This window comes from Megalops cyprinoides, chromosome 11, assembly GCF_013368585.1.
Source record: "Megalops cyprinoides isolate fMegCyp1 chromosome 11, fMegCyp1.pri, whole genome shotgun sequence".
NCBI lineage: Eukaryota > Metazoa > Chordata > Actinopteri > Elopiformes > Megalopidae > Megalops > Megalops cyprinoides.
Window position 1 is genome coordinate 9970801 of NC_050593.1, and position 13737 is coordinate 9984537.

General features: G+C 39.3%; 1 protein-coding gene across 1 annotated transcript; it reads left to right on the forward strand.

The window, feature by feature from the left end:
- Window positions 1-5630: 5630 nt before the first annotated feature.
- Window positions 5631-13538, forward strand: otc (ornithine carbamoyltransferase). Its single transcript, XM_036541133.1, has 10 exons — window positions 5631-5701; window positions 6044-6182; window positions 6343-6424; window positions 8050-8137; window positions 9020-9173; window positions 9576-9698; window positions 9996-10049; window positions 10690-10839; window positions 12045-12182; window positions 13482-13538. Exons 1-10 carry the CDS (start codon window positions 5631-5633, stop codon window positions 13536-13538), a joined length of 1056 nt encoding a protein of 351 aa, XP_036397026.1.
- Window positions 13539-13737: the final 199 nt, after the last annotated feature.

The following is a 13737-nucleotide window of genomic DNA, read 5'->3' on the forward strand; positions in this document are numbered from 1 at the left end:
GGAGACGGGCAGTCTATCAATAGATTTATTAATGAAGGCATGTCATCTGCCCTGTGGCTTAATGACAAAATTTGCCATCTAGGTTCTAGGTATCTTAAATTGAATGGCAGAGTATTGTCAAGTGCCGCCCTGTTGCCAGACAAGGAAATGCACACTGAAACTGAATGAGATGTACTGAAAGAAATGAACAAACTGGGGGAAATGAATGAATCAGCAATTTTACAGTCACTTTGTGAGAGAACTGGAGCAATGTTATTCAAACCTTAGGGGAAATGCATGTGGGTCATGGTGTGTAATGTATAATACAGACAAATTTTACATTCCAAATAAACTGTTAATACATTGAGAAAATAATGTCAAAGGTAATAAACCTCAAAGAATTACATATAGCATTTTTTTCATTTCTTTGTCTTTGGTGGGGAGAGTCCTTATCAAATGAATCGGTGACTCAGTGAACAAATGTTTATACTGAACTGAACAAAATTATTCAGTTCAGTTAAAAGAATTAAAATGCCAATCATTAGCATAGTCATTCACGCTGGGAAACAAACTTATAACATTTGCAATGGCAACACTGTTTTAAAAAATGTTTAGAAATGCCTATACAATATTAGCTAGCGGAGTTCTTCTAAACATCCACACGCCGTCAGTCTAAGACCACAAATGAGAAATGTGGACCTCAACAGCCCTGTGTTCTCACTATCAGAACCTAGAGGGAAAAAAATGTGGTGAAAACAACCATTGCTGTCAATTCTAGCAAATATTATTTCTACACCAATAAGCCATAACATAAGATTAAGGCACCATTATACACAATGCATAAGCTGTCTCAGTTTTAACTACGTAACAAAATTGTTATCTGTCAGCCTAGTGTTACCAGTTTATCATGATTATGAAAAACCATGTGGAGAGATTATAGCGGTGCTGAATTAGCAGCATTAGAACAAAAAATAGGATGATATCAACTAACAAACACAATGAGTGATAGTACAGGATTTTGAGGGAACAGAATATACAACTTACATGATAATTAACACATACTAACACACATGATTATTGGTTTAGGACTTTCTCCTTCATTGACAGGGTTTCAAATCTGCCAAGTGCTTGTCTGACTGTGCCACTGTTTATCTGAGTTAGCGGTGGAATTCCAACTCCAGCCATGAAACCTCAGCCAACCATTGGCCAGCATTTTGTTTTCTGCCACTGGCCCAGCTGGCCTGAAGCCAAAATTGGTTTGATGTTGGAATTTGGCTTGCGGCTGTGCCAATCTATGCCAGCACTAGCTTGATGAATGCTTCCTATCTGGGTAGGACCTCTGGCTGTACAGGACAAAGCTACAGTGACATATGTAGGGGGGATAGCATTACTAAAACAATTTTATTCGCTTGAAAATATTGCAGTATGCTGAAAAACTGATGGCAGTATAGAAAGGGTGGGAAATTCCTCCCTCCCTACTTTCATAAATGTCAGGAATTTTCCTATTGGAGAATGTGAAGTTAAGGCTAGGCATGGAACTGAAAATAAAAAATAATACTTACTCACTTTCAAGGAGCAAGAAAAATCAAGAAATTATTTCATTTAAATGAAAATAACATGTGGATGCATGAACTGAGGGTATAAACAGCAGTATGCATCAGAGCGCTGCCCTTGGAACTGCTGATCATGTTGTAACATGTTTGTAGGAATTCTCTTATCTGGCAGGATAAATGTAGGCTGTGTGGCCATATGTCAAGCGGAATTAATGATGCCACAGGGACCACAGTGCATTTCAACAGAACACAGGCATTAGGTCTTGAGTCCTATGGAAAGGTAGATGCGGTTTGTATCTACACCACAGCCTGTCTTTGCAGCAGATTCGGTACAAGCTGGGACTCTCAGAGGAGGGAGGGGGAGGTACTGGAGGATATCTGAGATACTGATTCATAAAAAAGGGAAACCCTCAAACACACAATGTGATGAAGTAATCAAATAAAGTGGAAATTCAGAATGGGTGGCTCTGAGATTTTGGTTTAGACCTGAAGGACTTGCTCAGTCTAAACAGCTAGCAGTGAAAGCTGCTTCATCACCTGATCCAGAGCCAGATGGCATAGTGGAAGACTAGGCTTCAGTTCTCTGTTCTACGGGTTATGCTTGTTGACTCCCCTGTAAACTCCCAACTCCTCACAAAATCTGCAAGAAAATAGGTCTGCTGTGTGGATTCAGTCCTAAACTAAACCACGACTGTGTGTGGTATGGTGAATTCTCTATCTGCTTCATACATAAATGTCATTAAATTAACTAATTCAACAACAGAGACACTTTTCCTACAACTGCTTTGTAGCTAGGTGCCATTTTAAATTTTCTGTCAGACAGCTTAATCATTAACTAGCTGCAGGAAGATGTCATGACATAACAAGTTTGGTCTCCACCTGTGGGATGAGCCTGTTGTCATTCATGTCAGTCAACTTCATATATAACCTTATTGTTTCACTAGATACCTGTCACAGTGCCATTTCTTCATGCACTCAGCAATATGGTTAAAACATATATTCTGACTGTGCCAGCAAATAAATAACTCTCAAAAGTTGACTTCAGCTTACCAACCACTCAGGTAGATGGTTCACAATTAATTCCACCTGCTTGGTAGTTACCTAGCTAGATTCTTTCCTTTTCACGTTTGGTGGTCCAAAAGAAGGGTTTACAACAGTACACAACAGTACTACTGTAAATGAGTACTTCCAAGACAGACACAGGACACAGTCGTAAAGTAGCTTTTATGACAGAATTACGAAGTGCCATTAGGAGGCACTGTCAACATCCCAATGAGTGAGATGCACTATAAGCATACAAGAGTCAATATGAATTGACAATATGTATAAATTAAAACCGTGACAAGCTACGTAAAACAAAACATACTTTTAGCACACTGTAGCACCGAAACTTATAGCTACACATCATTTTAAACTGTTTACTTAAGTAAATTAAAACACACTGATATTAAAAATCCTGTCAAAACATGACTATCACAAATTAAAATAGCTGAGGTTTTCTTTGATTGTTCGCAAACAACCTTTTCCCACTGCATTGCATTAGCCCAAAGCACGAAATCTGACAGCGAATGAGATCTGATAGCAAATGGTTACTAATCAGGAATCGACATTGTAAATAAACTTCCTTTTAAACGAATGTAAAACAGTAACCTAAACAAAAGTTAGTAACTTCACCAGGTAAAGCGCAGTTCAGACTTCAAAGATGACTAACTCGCTGAACTAAACGTTGCACCATGTTGCACCAGGAGTTCTTTGAGGTAATTCATCCAATTCGAGTTATAGCCTATTGTTTTATGCGTTATCAGACTAAACGCTGCAGTATTCACGTATACAATAATGTATACTGAAAGGTGTAATTGCGCCATCCAAACAATGCTTTTCTGACAAAAATATTCGATGAAGTCGCCCATACATTATTTTATATAATTACCACTGAATTCTGATGCACAATTTCAGCCACTGTGCTAAAATTATCCGCAAAATCTGATACTAGGATTGTTGAATTGTTTTCTGTTCTGACGGGGTTTTTAAGCATTATCCTTTAACTGACGATCGATTCCCTCGTGGTGAAAAAAAAAATCATGAATGACCTGCGCATCACTAGGTGATGCATGGCATTCCAGACGTGTTTTCCAATTAGGGCGTATATTAAACTCTAATTAAGGATGATCTGGTCAATTTTGTGGGTTTTGTTGTTGATACTTTTTGTTACTAATAAACCGCAAATATTTTTATTACATGTAGCTAGAAATAATACAGATATATGTAAGAAAATAAATTAAATTAATAGTTGGAAAGAAACTATTGTAAGTTATCATCAGTCTTTCGGCGATTTTTTAAAAAAATGTTCTGCATTGCAGTTTTACACAATATGTAAAATGTTTCATAAAGGTATGATATTACAATGGCGTACTGTAGATTCACACATTTACTCAGGTATTATCACATCTGAAACACTCAGTCAAGACAATGTACTCAAGATCATTAGATGTGTTAGGAACCTCCAAAGACAGCCTGCTCTTGCTTAACATAGTGGTTCAATGACACTACAATGGGACCGCATTAATGCTTGAGCCAAGACTGTGTTCTAGGTTTCATTTCAAGTGTTACAACACAGCCAAAGACAGTCAACACCAGCCCATTGCTGTGTTACAATACTGCTAAATACAGTTTGCTCAATCGTAATCTAGGTCTGCCCTCATGACTATTCTGGCTGTCTGCCTCTCTCCTTAATTATGCTGCCCTAGCCTAATTCTGTCAGTATTTTCCTTGTTGCACACAGGCTACTCTTCTCTTCTTTCTTGTTCATTCAGTCAATCCTCTCTGCATCCATGTAGGTTGCCCCTAATAACAATTTCTCTCCACTCTCCATGAAGTACTCGCCAGGACTTCTGATTGCTTCTGTGGGAACGCCACCTGCTAATCTATTGGCCACAAAGAACAAGATGCCTGGACCATTGCTGCACTGTCAGATGGGGAGTATCTATTCATAGCCTGCCTCAAGGCCAATGTATTATACCCTGCCCATCTCAATGGCTATGAGGGTTGCAATTAACTGATTCCCTTTATGTGTTAAACCTGTGTTAACATTTCCCCTGTTTTCCAGGAGTCTCTCAACTGCCTTTTCCTAGGCCCAGGAATTTTTGTCCTATTTGGCCTGTGTTTCTTTTCTTTTTTTTTTTTTTTTTTTTTTTTTTTTGGAGGAAGTAAATTGTGATTGAAGGCACTAATACTAAAAGTTGTTTTGTTTGATTAGAGGTACTGTACACTGTGCTTGTAATGCCACATCAGGCAAACTAATTTAAAACACCATGTAGTTAATTTTAAATACAAAGTGCATTAATTTCATTCATTCTATTTGACTGAAATGCCAGTTGCATTCATAAAGTATGCAATATGCACAATTCTAATTCAATTAAAATTTTTCACTTCAAAATGGAGTAGAAAACTTGCCATTGCAAACATTTAATTTATAAAACTGTCGTAATGTTAACTGTTACTATTAACGTATTAGCCAACGTATCTGGGTTAGTTAAATGACAACTGAGGTAAAACAATAAAAACTACTCATCTTTCGTTCCAAATGTTTTATTTTTTAAAAATGAGATGAGTCGAGATTAGGTCTTCATCTTCATCATAAACTCATGTTCGGACAAGAAACTGCAACGTTTCAACCATAGTTAATCTAGTCTGTTGTGCACTGATTCTGGATAACAAGGTTGAGCTGAATCTTGCCCATTCATTGCATGAGAGCGTTGCGCGCAGAAAATGTACGCCATAGCACGATCATTCGGTAACTACTGGTGATCAGTTTGTACATGTCCCCTGAGCGCTGAGAAAAGATAGAAAGTCTTTTCAACAGTAAATATCTTTATTTTGAATTAACCATGCCTTGCGGAAACCGGAAGTAGTGCCCGCCCCATCGCTGGATTTGCAGGTCCAATTCATGTCTTCATGCAGGGAGACGCGTGGTATGGCGTGGTCTGTGGTTTGTAGTGTTGCCTGCTTTAGTCTGTAGTGTACTACAGTATAGGAACCCGTAAATTTCACAAACGTTTTATCATCAACAAGCAGGTCTTTCGGCTACGGTCTGTTAAAATGTTTGCTGTCAAGAATTCATTTTCCTGTGCGCTGCAAACTTTTCCAAGCATCCGTGTGAGGACATTTAGGTAAGAGACTCATTGACAGTCGTTACTAGGCAAACGTATACAGCAGCATGATGCAACAACGTGCTTGCTTTACACTGCTAGTGGCTATTTAGCAATCTATATGGTTTTGCTGTAGCTTTTATTTTATTTATTTATTTATTTATTTATTTTTTTTACAAAAATCGCATTTAGCTTTTGTATCAATTTTGCTTTGATTAGCTCAGGCGAGTTCTGAGCCACTAGTTCTCTCAGTGAAATAAAACTGTCGATTTATATTTGAATACTTTTTGATTTACTTTTTCTTTTCATTTTTAAAAATTATTTTTACTCTGTGATTACTTTTTTGATACTGCCATGCTGTAGCATCGGGCGCATGGTCTCAGGGGCTGTGAATCTCAAGGGTAGAAGTTTGCTGACTCTGAAAGACTACAGCTCCGAAGAGATCAAACACTTTCTACGAATATCACGCGATCTGAAACAAAGAATTAAACAGGAGGGACAGGTACAGGTTTTCCATATTACTGTTCCTCCAAGCATTCATATGTGGAAAAAGCTATAAAGTGAATATGAATGAACTGTAATGAAACTGTAATGAACCTGAATGAATGCATTTTGAAGCTAAGTGAATATATAGAAAAGCTAACTGACATGTCTTTCTGCAGTACCTTCCTCTTCTGCAAGGCAAGTCGATTGCCATGATATTTGAGAAGAGGAGCACCAGGACGCGCATGTCCACAGAAACAGGTGTCACTAAACAAGAATGTGTGGAATATGCTTTTGCCAGCTGGCGATATGAATAGTGTGTCTTACATAGAAAGTTATTCCTGTGTGGGAAACGTGGGTTTCCCTATTCATATAACTACGTGTGCGTGTGGTCCTCGTTCGATTAACAACAAATGTTCTGTCTATGCGTGCTTTATAGGGAGGGGTTCGTTATACAAACTGGAATATTCTGAGCCTTTGCGCAGGGCGCAGTGCTGTCATAGATAACTTCAAGATTTAAACCGCATTAATGAAAAGACACATTTGTTCATCTTTATTTTTGGTTTTGCAGTATGCCTAGTTTGTATTGGTTTGGCATGAAAAGTGATGTAAGAATTCTGACAAAATTAGGAAGCATGTTTTGACTTGTTCTAATGCAAGCACATACTGAAAGTTCTGAATGGAAGGGGTCAGGGCTGAGACCAGAAACAATGGAATTGCAGAGTGAGCAGATTGTGTGCCTTCCGTCTGTGCCTGTTGAGCCTGTGGAGACCCACTGTTTCCTCTGCCCCAGATTTTGACACACCTCGTCCAAGGCCAATAATAATTTATTTTATTTATACAGTACCTTTCATACAGCAATTGCAGCTTAGTGTGATTTACACATCAAAGTAAACAAGACCAATGCTAAATGTATAGAAGCAGCATAGAATAACTCAATGGGAAACTATATGTATATATAAGTCACAGAGTCAGCCTGTCTGTTGTGGCTTTGTGTTTCACAGTTTCGGTGCATAAAAACAGAAAACTGACTCATAACTTTTCTATGTCTGCTCTTTGGAATACTATGTAGGGTAGCATTTGAAGATCTAAGGGCACTAACATTTACTTTAAAAACAAGTAAATGTTAAAATTAATTCTAAAGCACACTGGGAGCCAATGAAGTGTAGTCAGAACAGGAATAATGTGCTGTCTTGCTGGTTCTGGGTATAATGCTGACAGCAGCATTCTGAACAAGTTGAAATTTGTCATTGGCTTCCTTTGGCAACACAATAAAAGTGCATTACAGTAATCTAGGTGACTAAAAATAGAGGCATGTGTCAACTTTGCATCACGCAGCATAGGGAATGCTCAAATTTGTGCAATGTTCGTGAGATGAAAAAAGGCAGCCCTAGTTACACGATCAATATGAGACTGAAAATCAGACCAGAGTCTAGAATGACCCATAAATTTCTTACTTTAGTTTTACTCTGTAGAGCCAAATGACCAAATTTACTGGATTATTTTTCTCTCTGTCTTTACAAGACAGTTAAAATAATCTGTCTTTTCCCCATTTAATATGAGAAAACCTTTGGACATTTAATTTCTTATGCTAGACAAGCAGCTGATTAAAAAGCACTGGCAGAGCTCTACAGAAATGTATAACTGTGTGTCGTCTGCATAACATTGGAAGTTCCTACTGTGTTCAGGTATTATTCTACCCAGTGGAAGCATGTACATTACAAATGAGCAGGATATTACATGACTGTTTGTCCCTGGTTTGGCATCAGTGTTCGTACAGGGTGCAGCACAGTGATGCAGAGATAGGAGCGTCTCATGTGTGTGGCATTTTAAGTGTGCACCACAGGCCTCTGTGCACCCCTAACTTCTGCTGTCGCTAACCACAGGCTTTGCGCTGCTTGGAGGACACCCTTGCTTCCTCACCTCTCAGGACATCCACCTGGGGGTGAATGAGAGCACGACTGACACAGCCAGGTTAGTGAGTGTGCTGCATTGGGCCAGCAGGCTCAGCAATGTGCTGGGGGAACTAATTATTTGGAGGGGTTACATTAACAGTAGAGGCCAGATGCTGCTGGTTATGAAAGGGTAGCTAGACAGTGGACCAGGATTTAGGGAAGCATGAATTAATTAGCTGTTCTCCTGTATTGGAATTGCATGTGGTTTCATTTCTCAGCTGCTGAAAATAAAGTGTGCAATAAAAGTGTCTGGTGAGTGTCTTTATTAATGAACATCACAAAGCCCTGGGGTCTAATGGCAGCTTTATCAGATGTGAGATTCTCCTTGGGACAAAGGCAGCATTTATGATGTGTCATTTGCTTGTAAATTGCAAGGCCACACAGTGTTGACGGATGATGTGTAAAACCCAAATGTGTTTTTGGGTGAGTAGTTTATGAGATTACCCAGTGGGGAGCAGCACCTTTAACTGGCTCAGGTTTAGTATCTCACACCTGCTCACTGACTGACTCACCTGGAGAGGATATCCACAGCTGTCTAGAAATGAACACTTATGGCAGTTATAAATATTTACAATGCCGTACTGTTTTTTTCTTGACACTTAAAAGAAAAATACAAATTTGGTTACACTGCAGACGTGTACTGTTAATATAAACCAATACAAATAACTTGTACTAAGTAGATCTTCTTTATTACTGTTTATTTATAAAAACAGTAATTGTGATTTAACTGCGGGGTGAAGGGTTTTAGCTTTGCATAGAACAATCAGTGACCTGTACTACGAACTTTCACCACCTGAGGGCAGTCCATCTAAACAAGGGTCCCTCAGTTCAATGAAGATGATTTATTTGCCCCTTTATGCAGAGAGAATAAGAGGTTGTGACTGCTGTGTATGTTTTGAAGGGTTTTGTCTGGGCTGACAGATATCATCTTGGCCCGAGTGAACAGCCACACTACTCTGCAGCAGCTAGACAAGGAGGCCTCTATTCCTGTCATCAATGGCCTCTCTGACCTCTATCACCCCATTCAGATCCTGGCTGACTTCCTCACTCTGCAGGTACCATGGCAACTGGGAGACTCACCAGGACTGGCTTGTGTCTGTCTCAGACTGAAAATTCTACTTTTTACCCTGAATGGCACTCCTATGCCAGTATCTGGTTTTAATTATTGTGTGCATGTGGGTGCGTATGATTATCAAAAGAGGTTAGAAATGTGCCTTGAACTAACATTTCCTGATTGTTAGATTTGTAAGAGAAGATCCATTGTTTACCTTTGTAATCAGTTTACTTTTGCATGCCATGAAATTATACTGCTGTAAGTTAATTAGAGATACTTCCTGGGTGTATACTAATGACGTGGAGAAGGGCTGTGTTAGTTATGTGCGGTTAAGGTTTATTTTTAGGCAGTTTTTTAACATTCTTCATGAGCAGGATTTTGTGTCTTGTGTTTTGTTTTGAAGGAACATTATGGGTCATTGAGTGGACTGACAGTGTCATGGATTGGGGATGGCAATAATGTGCTTCATTCCTTCATGGTGTCTGCAGCTAAGCTGGGTGTCCATCTAAGGATCGCCACTCCTAAGGTGCAGTTCAGTCCTGCCTTGGAATATCACTGGAACAGTGTGTTTAAGAAATAAAATACCTCTTAATGAACCTTGTGTGTTTTCAGAGGGTATTGAAATATCTGAAGAATCACCTCAGTATTATTTATGTATGCATTTATTTAAGTTACAAGTAAAAAAGGCTTTGTTGTACAGCACTGTGGTGTCTTTATGGTGTACAATCTGTAGGCATAAAGCTGTTGATGAGTATGTTTAATCTAGGATGTAATTTGATTTAGCTTTGGGCAACATGATCTCTTTTGTTTTGACACTCCACAGGGGTATGAGCCAGATGCCAGTGTTATTCGTGAGGCTGAAAAACTTTCAAAGCAGGTGAGGATTTATACAGCTAACACATGACTGTAGGTAAGTTTTACGTAGCTAACATGTGACTGTAGGTTAGTTGTTTTACATAGTTAGCATGTGACTGTTGGTTAGTTTTAGATAACTAACACACAACTATTTTTAGGTTTCACATAGTTAACATGTGACTGTAGGTAGGTTTTACATGGTTATTAGAAACAGTCATTATTTCATTCTTATGTTGTCCTGGGTTTTAGCTCTATAAAGAAAAGAACACATATCCTGATTCAAAATAAACATTTCAACTAAGCTGCCATTCCTCTTTTGGCAAATATGGAGGTAATCCAGAAACAATTTAGGAATGAAATGATTTATATCTAAACTTCTGGCACCACCCATCAGCATATTTTACTGTGGCCAGCATACAGTCCTATCAAGAGCCTATACTGCATGACTTGCAGTTATTAATGGTCCTTAATGCACAATTAATAACAACTATTAATGGACAAAATAAATAGTCAGTATGTTTCTCATTTCTGGATTGTTTGCAAAGAAAGTATGTGCATTACGCAGAGCCCAAAGATGTGGGTCACCAGGGTATGGTAGTAGGTAGTGAGTCTGTTCCATTGCTGTTCCTGATATGCTCTCTCTCTCTGGCTCTCTGGGTCAGTATGGGACTCAGCTGCTCTTGACCAACAACCCCTTGGAGGCAGCCAACAGCAGTAATGTTCTTGTCACTGATACCTGGGTCAGCATGGGCCAGGAGGAGGAGAAGATCCAGAGGCTAAAGGATTTCCATGGTTACCAGATCACCATGCAGGTATAGCAGCCCAGTGAACGCATGAGTATTGCTCAAGGCTGATCTGTGTCCTACCACTTGGTGCCAGCAGCAGCCCGACACTGTGCTTTGGGTGTCTGTTGATTTGAAAATCAGTTTGTGATTTCTGGATCCTTCTGATTTGTCTCAATCAATGTGCAGACATGAATAAAACAGAAATTTGCCAAATTAATGTAGATTCAGAAGAAATATTGTTTTTAGGTGTTAATAAGCAGCCCAAATCCACTCACTAATTTACACACTCGTTCATTCACTCACAAGCCTATTAACTTAAATCATCATTCATTCATTCACGCACTCATGCCTACTCATTCACATTGATACTTATTCACTCACTCGTGCACCTAGTCACCTACATCATCACTCATTTACTCACGTGCTTGTGCCTACTCATTCATACACATAATTTACCTACTGACTGAAGGAATGGCTCCTCCAGCTATTTCCACAGTACCTTAGCTTTGCCACTAGGTGGTGAATAATCAGGGGATCCGCCAATGCTGTTCATGCTCCTCTGTGTACTGCCATGTGGAAACAGGTGGTGTTTTTTGTGACCAGTATTTAAAATAGACCAATATTGCTCATATGTATTTTATATTAATTTATTATGCTGCATTGATGGCATTTTTGTGTTGTTGAGGTGTATTATTGTATAAAAGCAAAAAGTGTCACATCATGTTGTGTCAAGTAGTCCTCAAATGACAAGGCTTTGATCTCTTTATCATATAAAAATTTATTCACATTGTATATGGAACTGCTGTGGATCAGCCCACTAGCACTCTATAAAAAACCCTGTAACAAAATTTACAAAATGACAAATTCTTTAGACATTTGGAACCTCCCCTGCCCTAATATTATTTAATTTTAGAGTTTGCCACTGCCTGAGTTCAGTTTGAGTTGATGTCAATAGTGATGCAGATGGTTGTGTAAATTGCTAAGCACCACAGATAGTGAAACCATTTAGTTGCAAAGGTTTATTTGCTAATTTTATTGAAGGCTCTTGCCTTCCTTATACCTGGGCTATCAGTATCCAGTGTGATTTCTTTAACACTGTGTTAGTGATCATAAATATGTTGTTTACATGACTGGCTTCCATGATTCTGTGCATTTTTGTAGGGTGGATTTCCTAAGCCCATACATGACTATGACTTGATTCACCAAACAGGGTTCACGCTTTGTGTCTCCAGACAGGAAGTGTGGCCGCCCCAGACTGGACCTTCCTGCACTGTCTCCCTCGTAAGCAGGAGGAAGTGGATGACCATGTCTTCTACTCCCCGCGTTCACTTGTGTTTCCGGAGGCAGAAAACAGAAAGTGGACCATCATGGTAAACAACATCTGCAATATTTGTATTGTTGTTTAGGCTTTGAGGTCTTCAGTAAATTCACAGCATGCAGAGGCTTTGGGGTAAGTGTGGTTTGCTATCTGTAAGGGGGTGTTGGGTATGCTGTTAGCAATGGCAGCATCCCAGTCCTGGCGAATTAATGAAGTGTGAGAGAGGGAGGCCAGATGTCATTTGGCATTACACAAGTACATACCTGCCAAGAGAAGGGAAGAGTGTTAGGGTTTTGTTACAATCTGTAAAAATGTGCAAATAAAATTTGATTGATTGGTATTTGGGAACACATTTAGGGCAGTTTCTACTGTTATCATTTCAGAGCTATGGCTCAAGACAGAACAAAAAAAGACAATATGCATGACAATTGAAGCAGAAGTAGCATTTGAAACCTTAATGCTTTGCATGGTAGTATTTGCTTAGCTTCATCCGGATATTTTACTTATGCTTATTTTTCCCAGATCTTCAGACATTTTAGTCCTATGGTTTAGTCAGATAATAGGTGGTTTGAGCTTGAAATGAATTGTAAAATTGCTTGAGAAGGCTAATGAGCAGTCTGTCTGCAAATGACATCCAAACACGCTGACACGTTGCACACAGCAGTGACAGTGACCCTTGAATATTTAGTACACCCAGCCACAAACATCCCATGAATGGAGTTTTCTCACAGAACAGAAGTAGATATAGTTTACACTCGGAGAGAAATGCCAGCTGGGCAGGTCATGGCAAAAACCCATCACTGACTAAGGCTTAAATAAACTGCATAACCATCCCAGCTCCTCTCTACCAAACTTAAGGTGGGATAACCCCAGCTTGTATATGCCCAACTGTCTAGTAGCAGTGATTAGTAAACAGCCTGTGTCTCAGCAAATCAACAGGTATTTTCTACTTATTCCACTTCAGAGATGCCGATCATACCTTTAAGCATAGTGGATAGATTGCAGATATGAAAACTCTTAGGGACACCAGCATGGGTCATGCTTCAGAGCTGCTGTTTCTGGACTTCAGTTATGCTTCAACTCGAACATTCTTTACTGGCGTAATGAAATTCTGGTTTATGTTGATGGACTGTACACTGTGCTGTACAGTTAAACCGTAGCCCCAGTTTTTGTCTTGTTGAAATCCAGGAATAACATGTAGTAGATTACAATAATATAGGTTTAAGCATTGCCCAGATCTCACAGTGTTATCTGGCAGTATATGTTATCCATTCAGTAAATGCATTTTGTCTGTCTGGAGCTTGTGGATTAAAATCCTATCCTAACACCACCTTTATCTCTCTGTTACCAGGGTCTGATGGTCTCTCTGCTAACTGACTACACTCCAAGCATACCAAAGCTGAAGTGATGGCACCTGAAGGAATGATAATGACCAATGTAATGTCTACAGATGGTGAAGGATGGCATGGGATGGTGGATGCTAAGAATTTTAATTATGGGTGGCAGGGTAGTAGCAGATGCAGTGTCACAGCTGTTACATTGTCATCTTAATTTCCTGGTACTGTACTATGCACACATTCACTTGACTTGCACCACTAGGGGTCAGA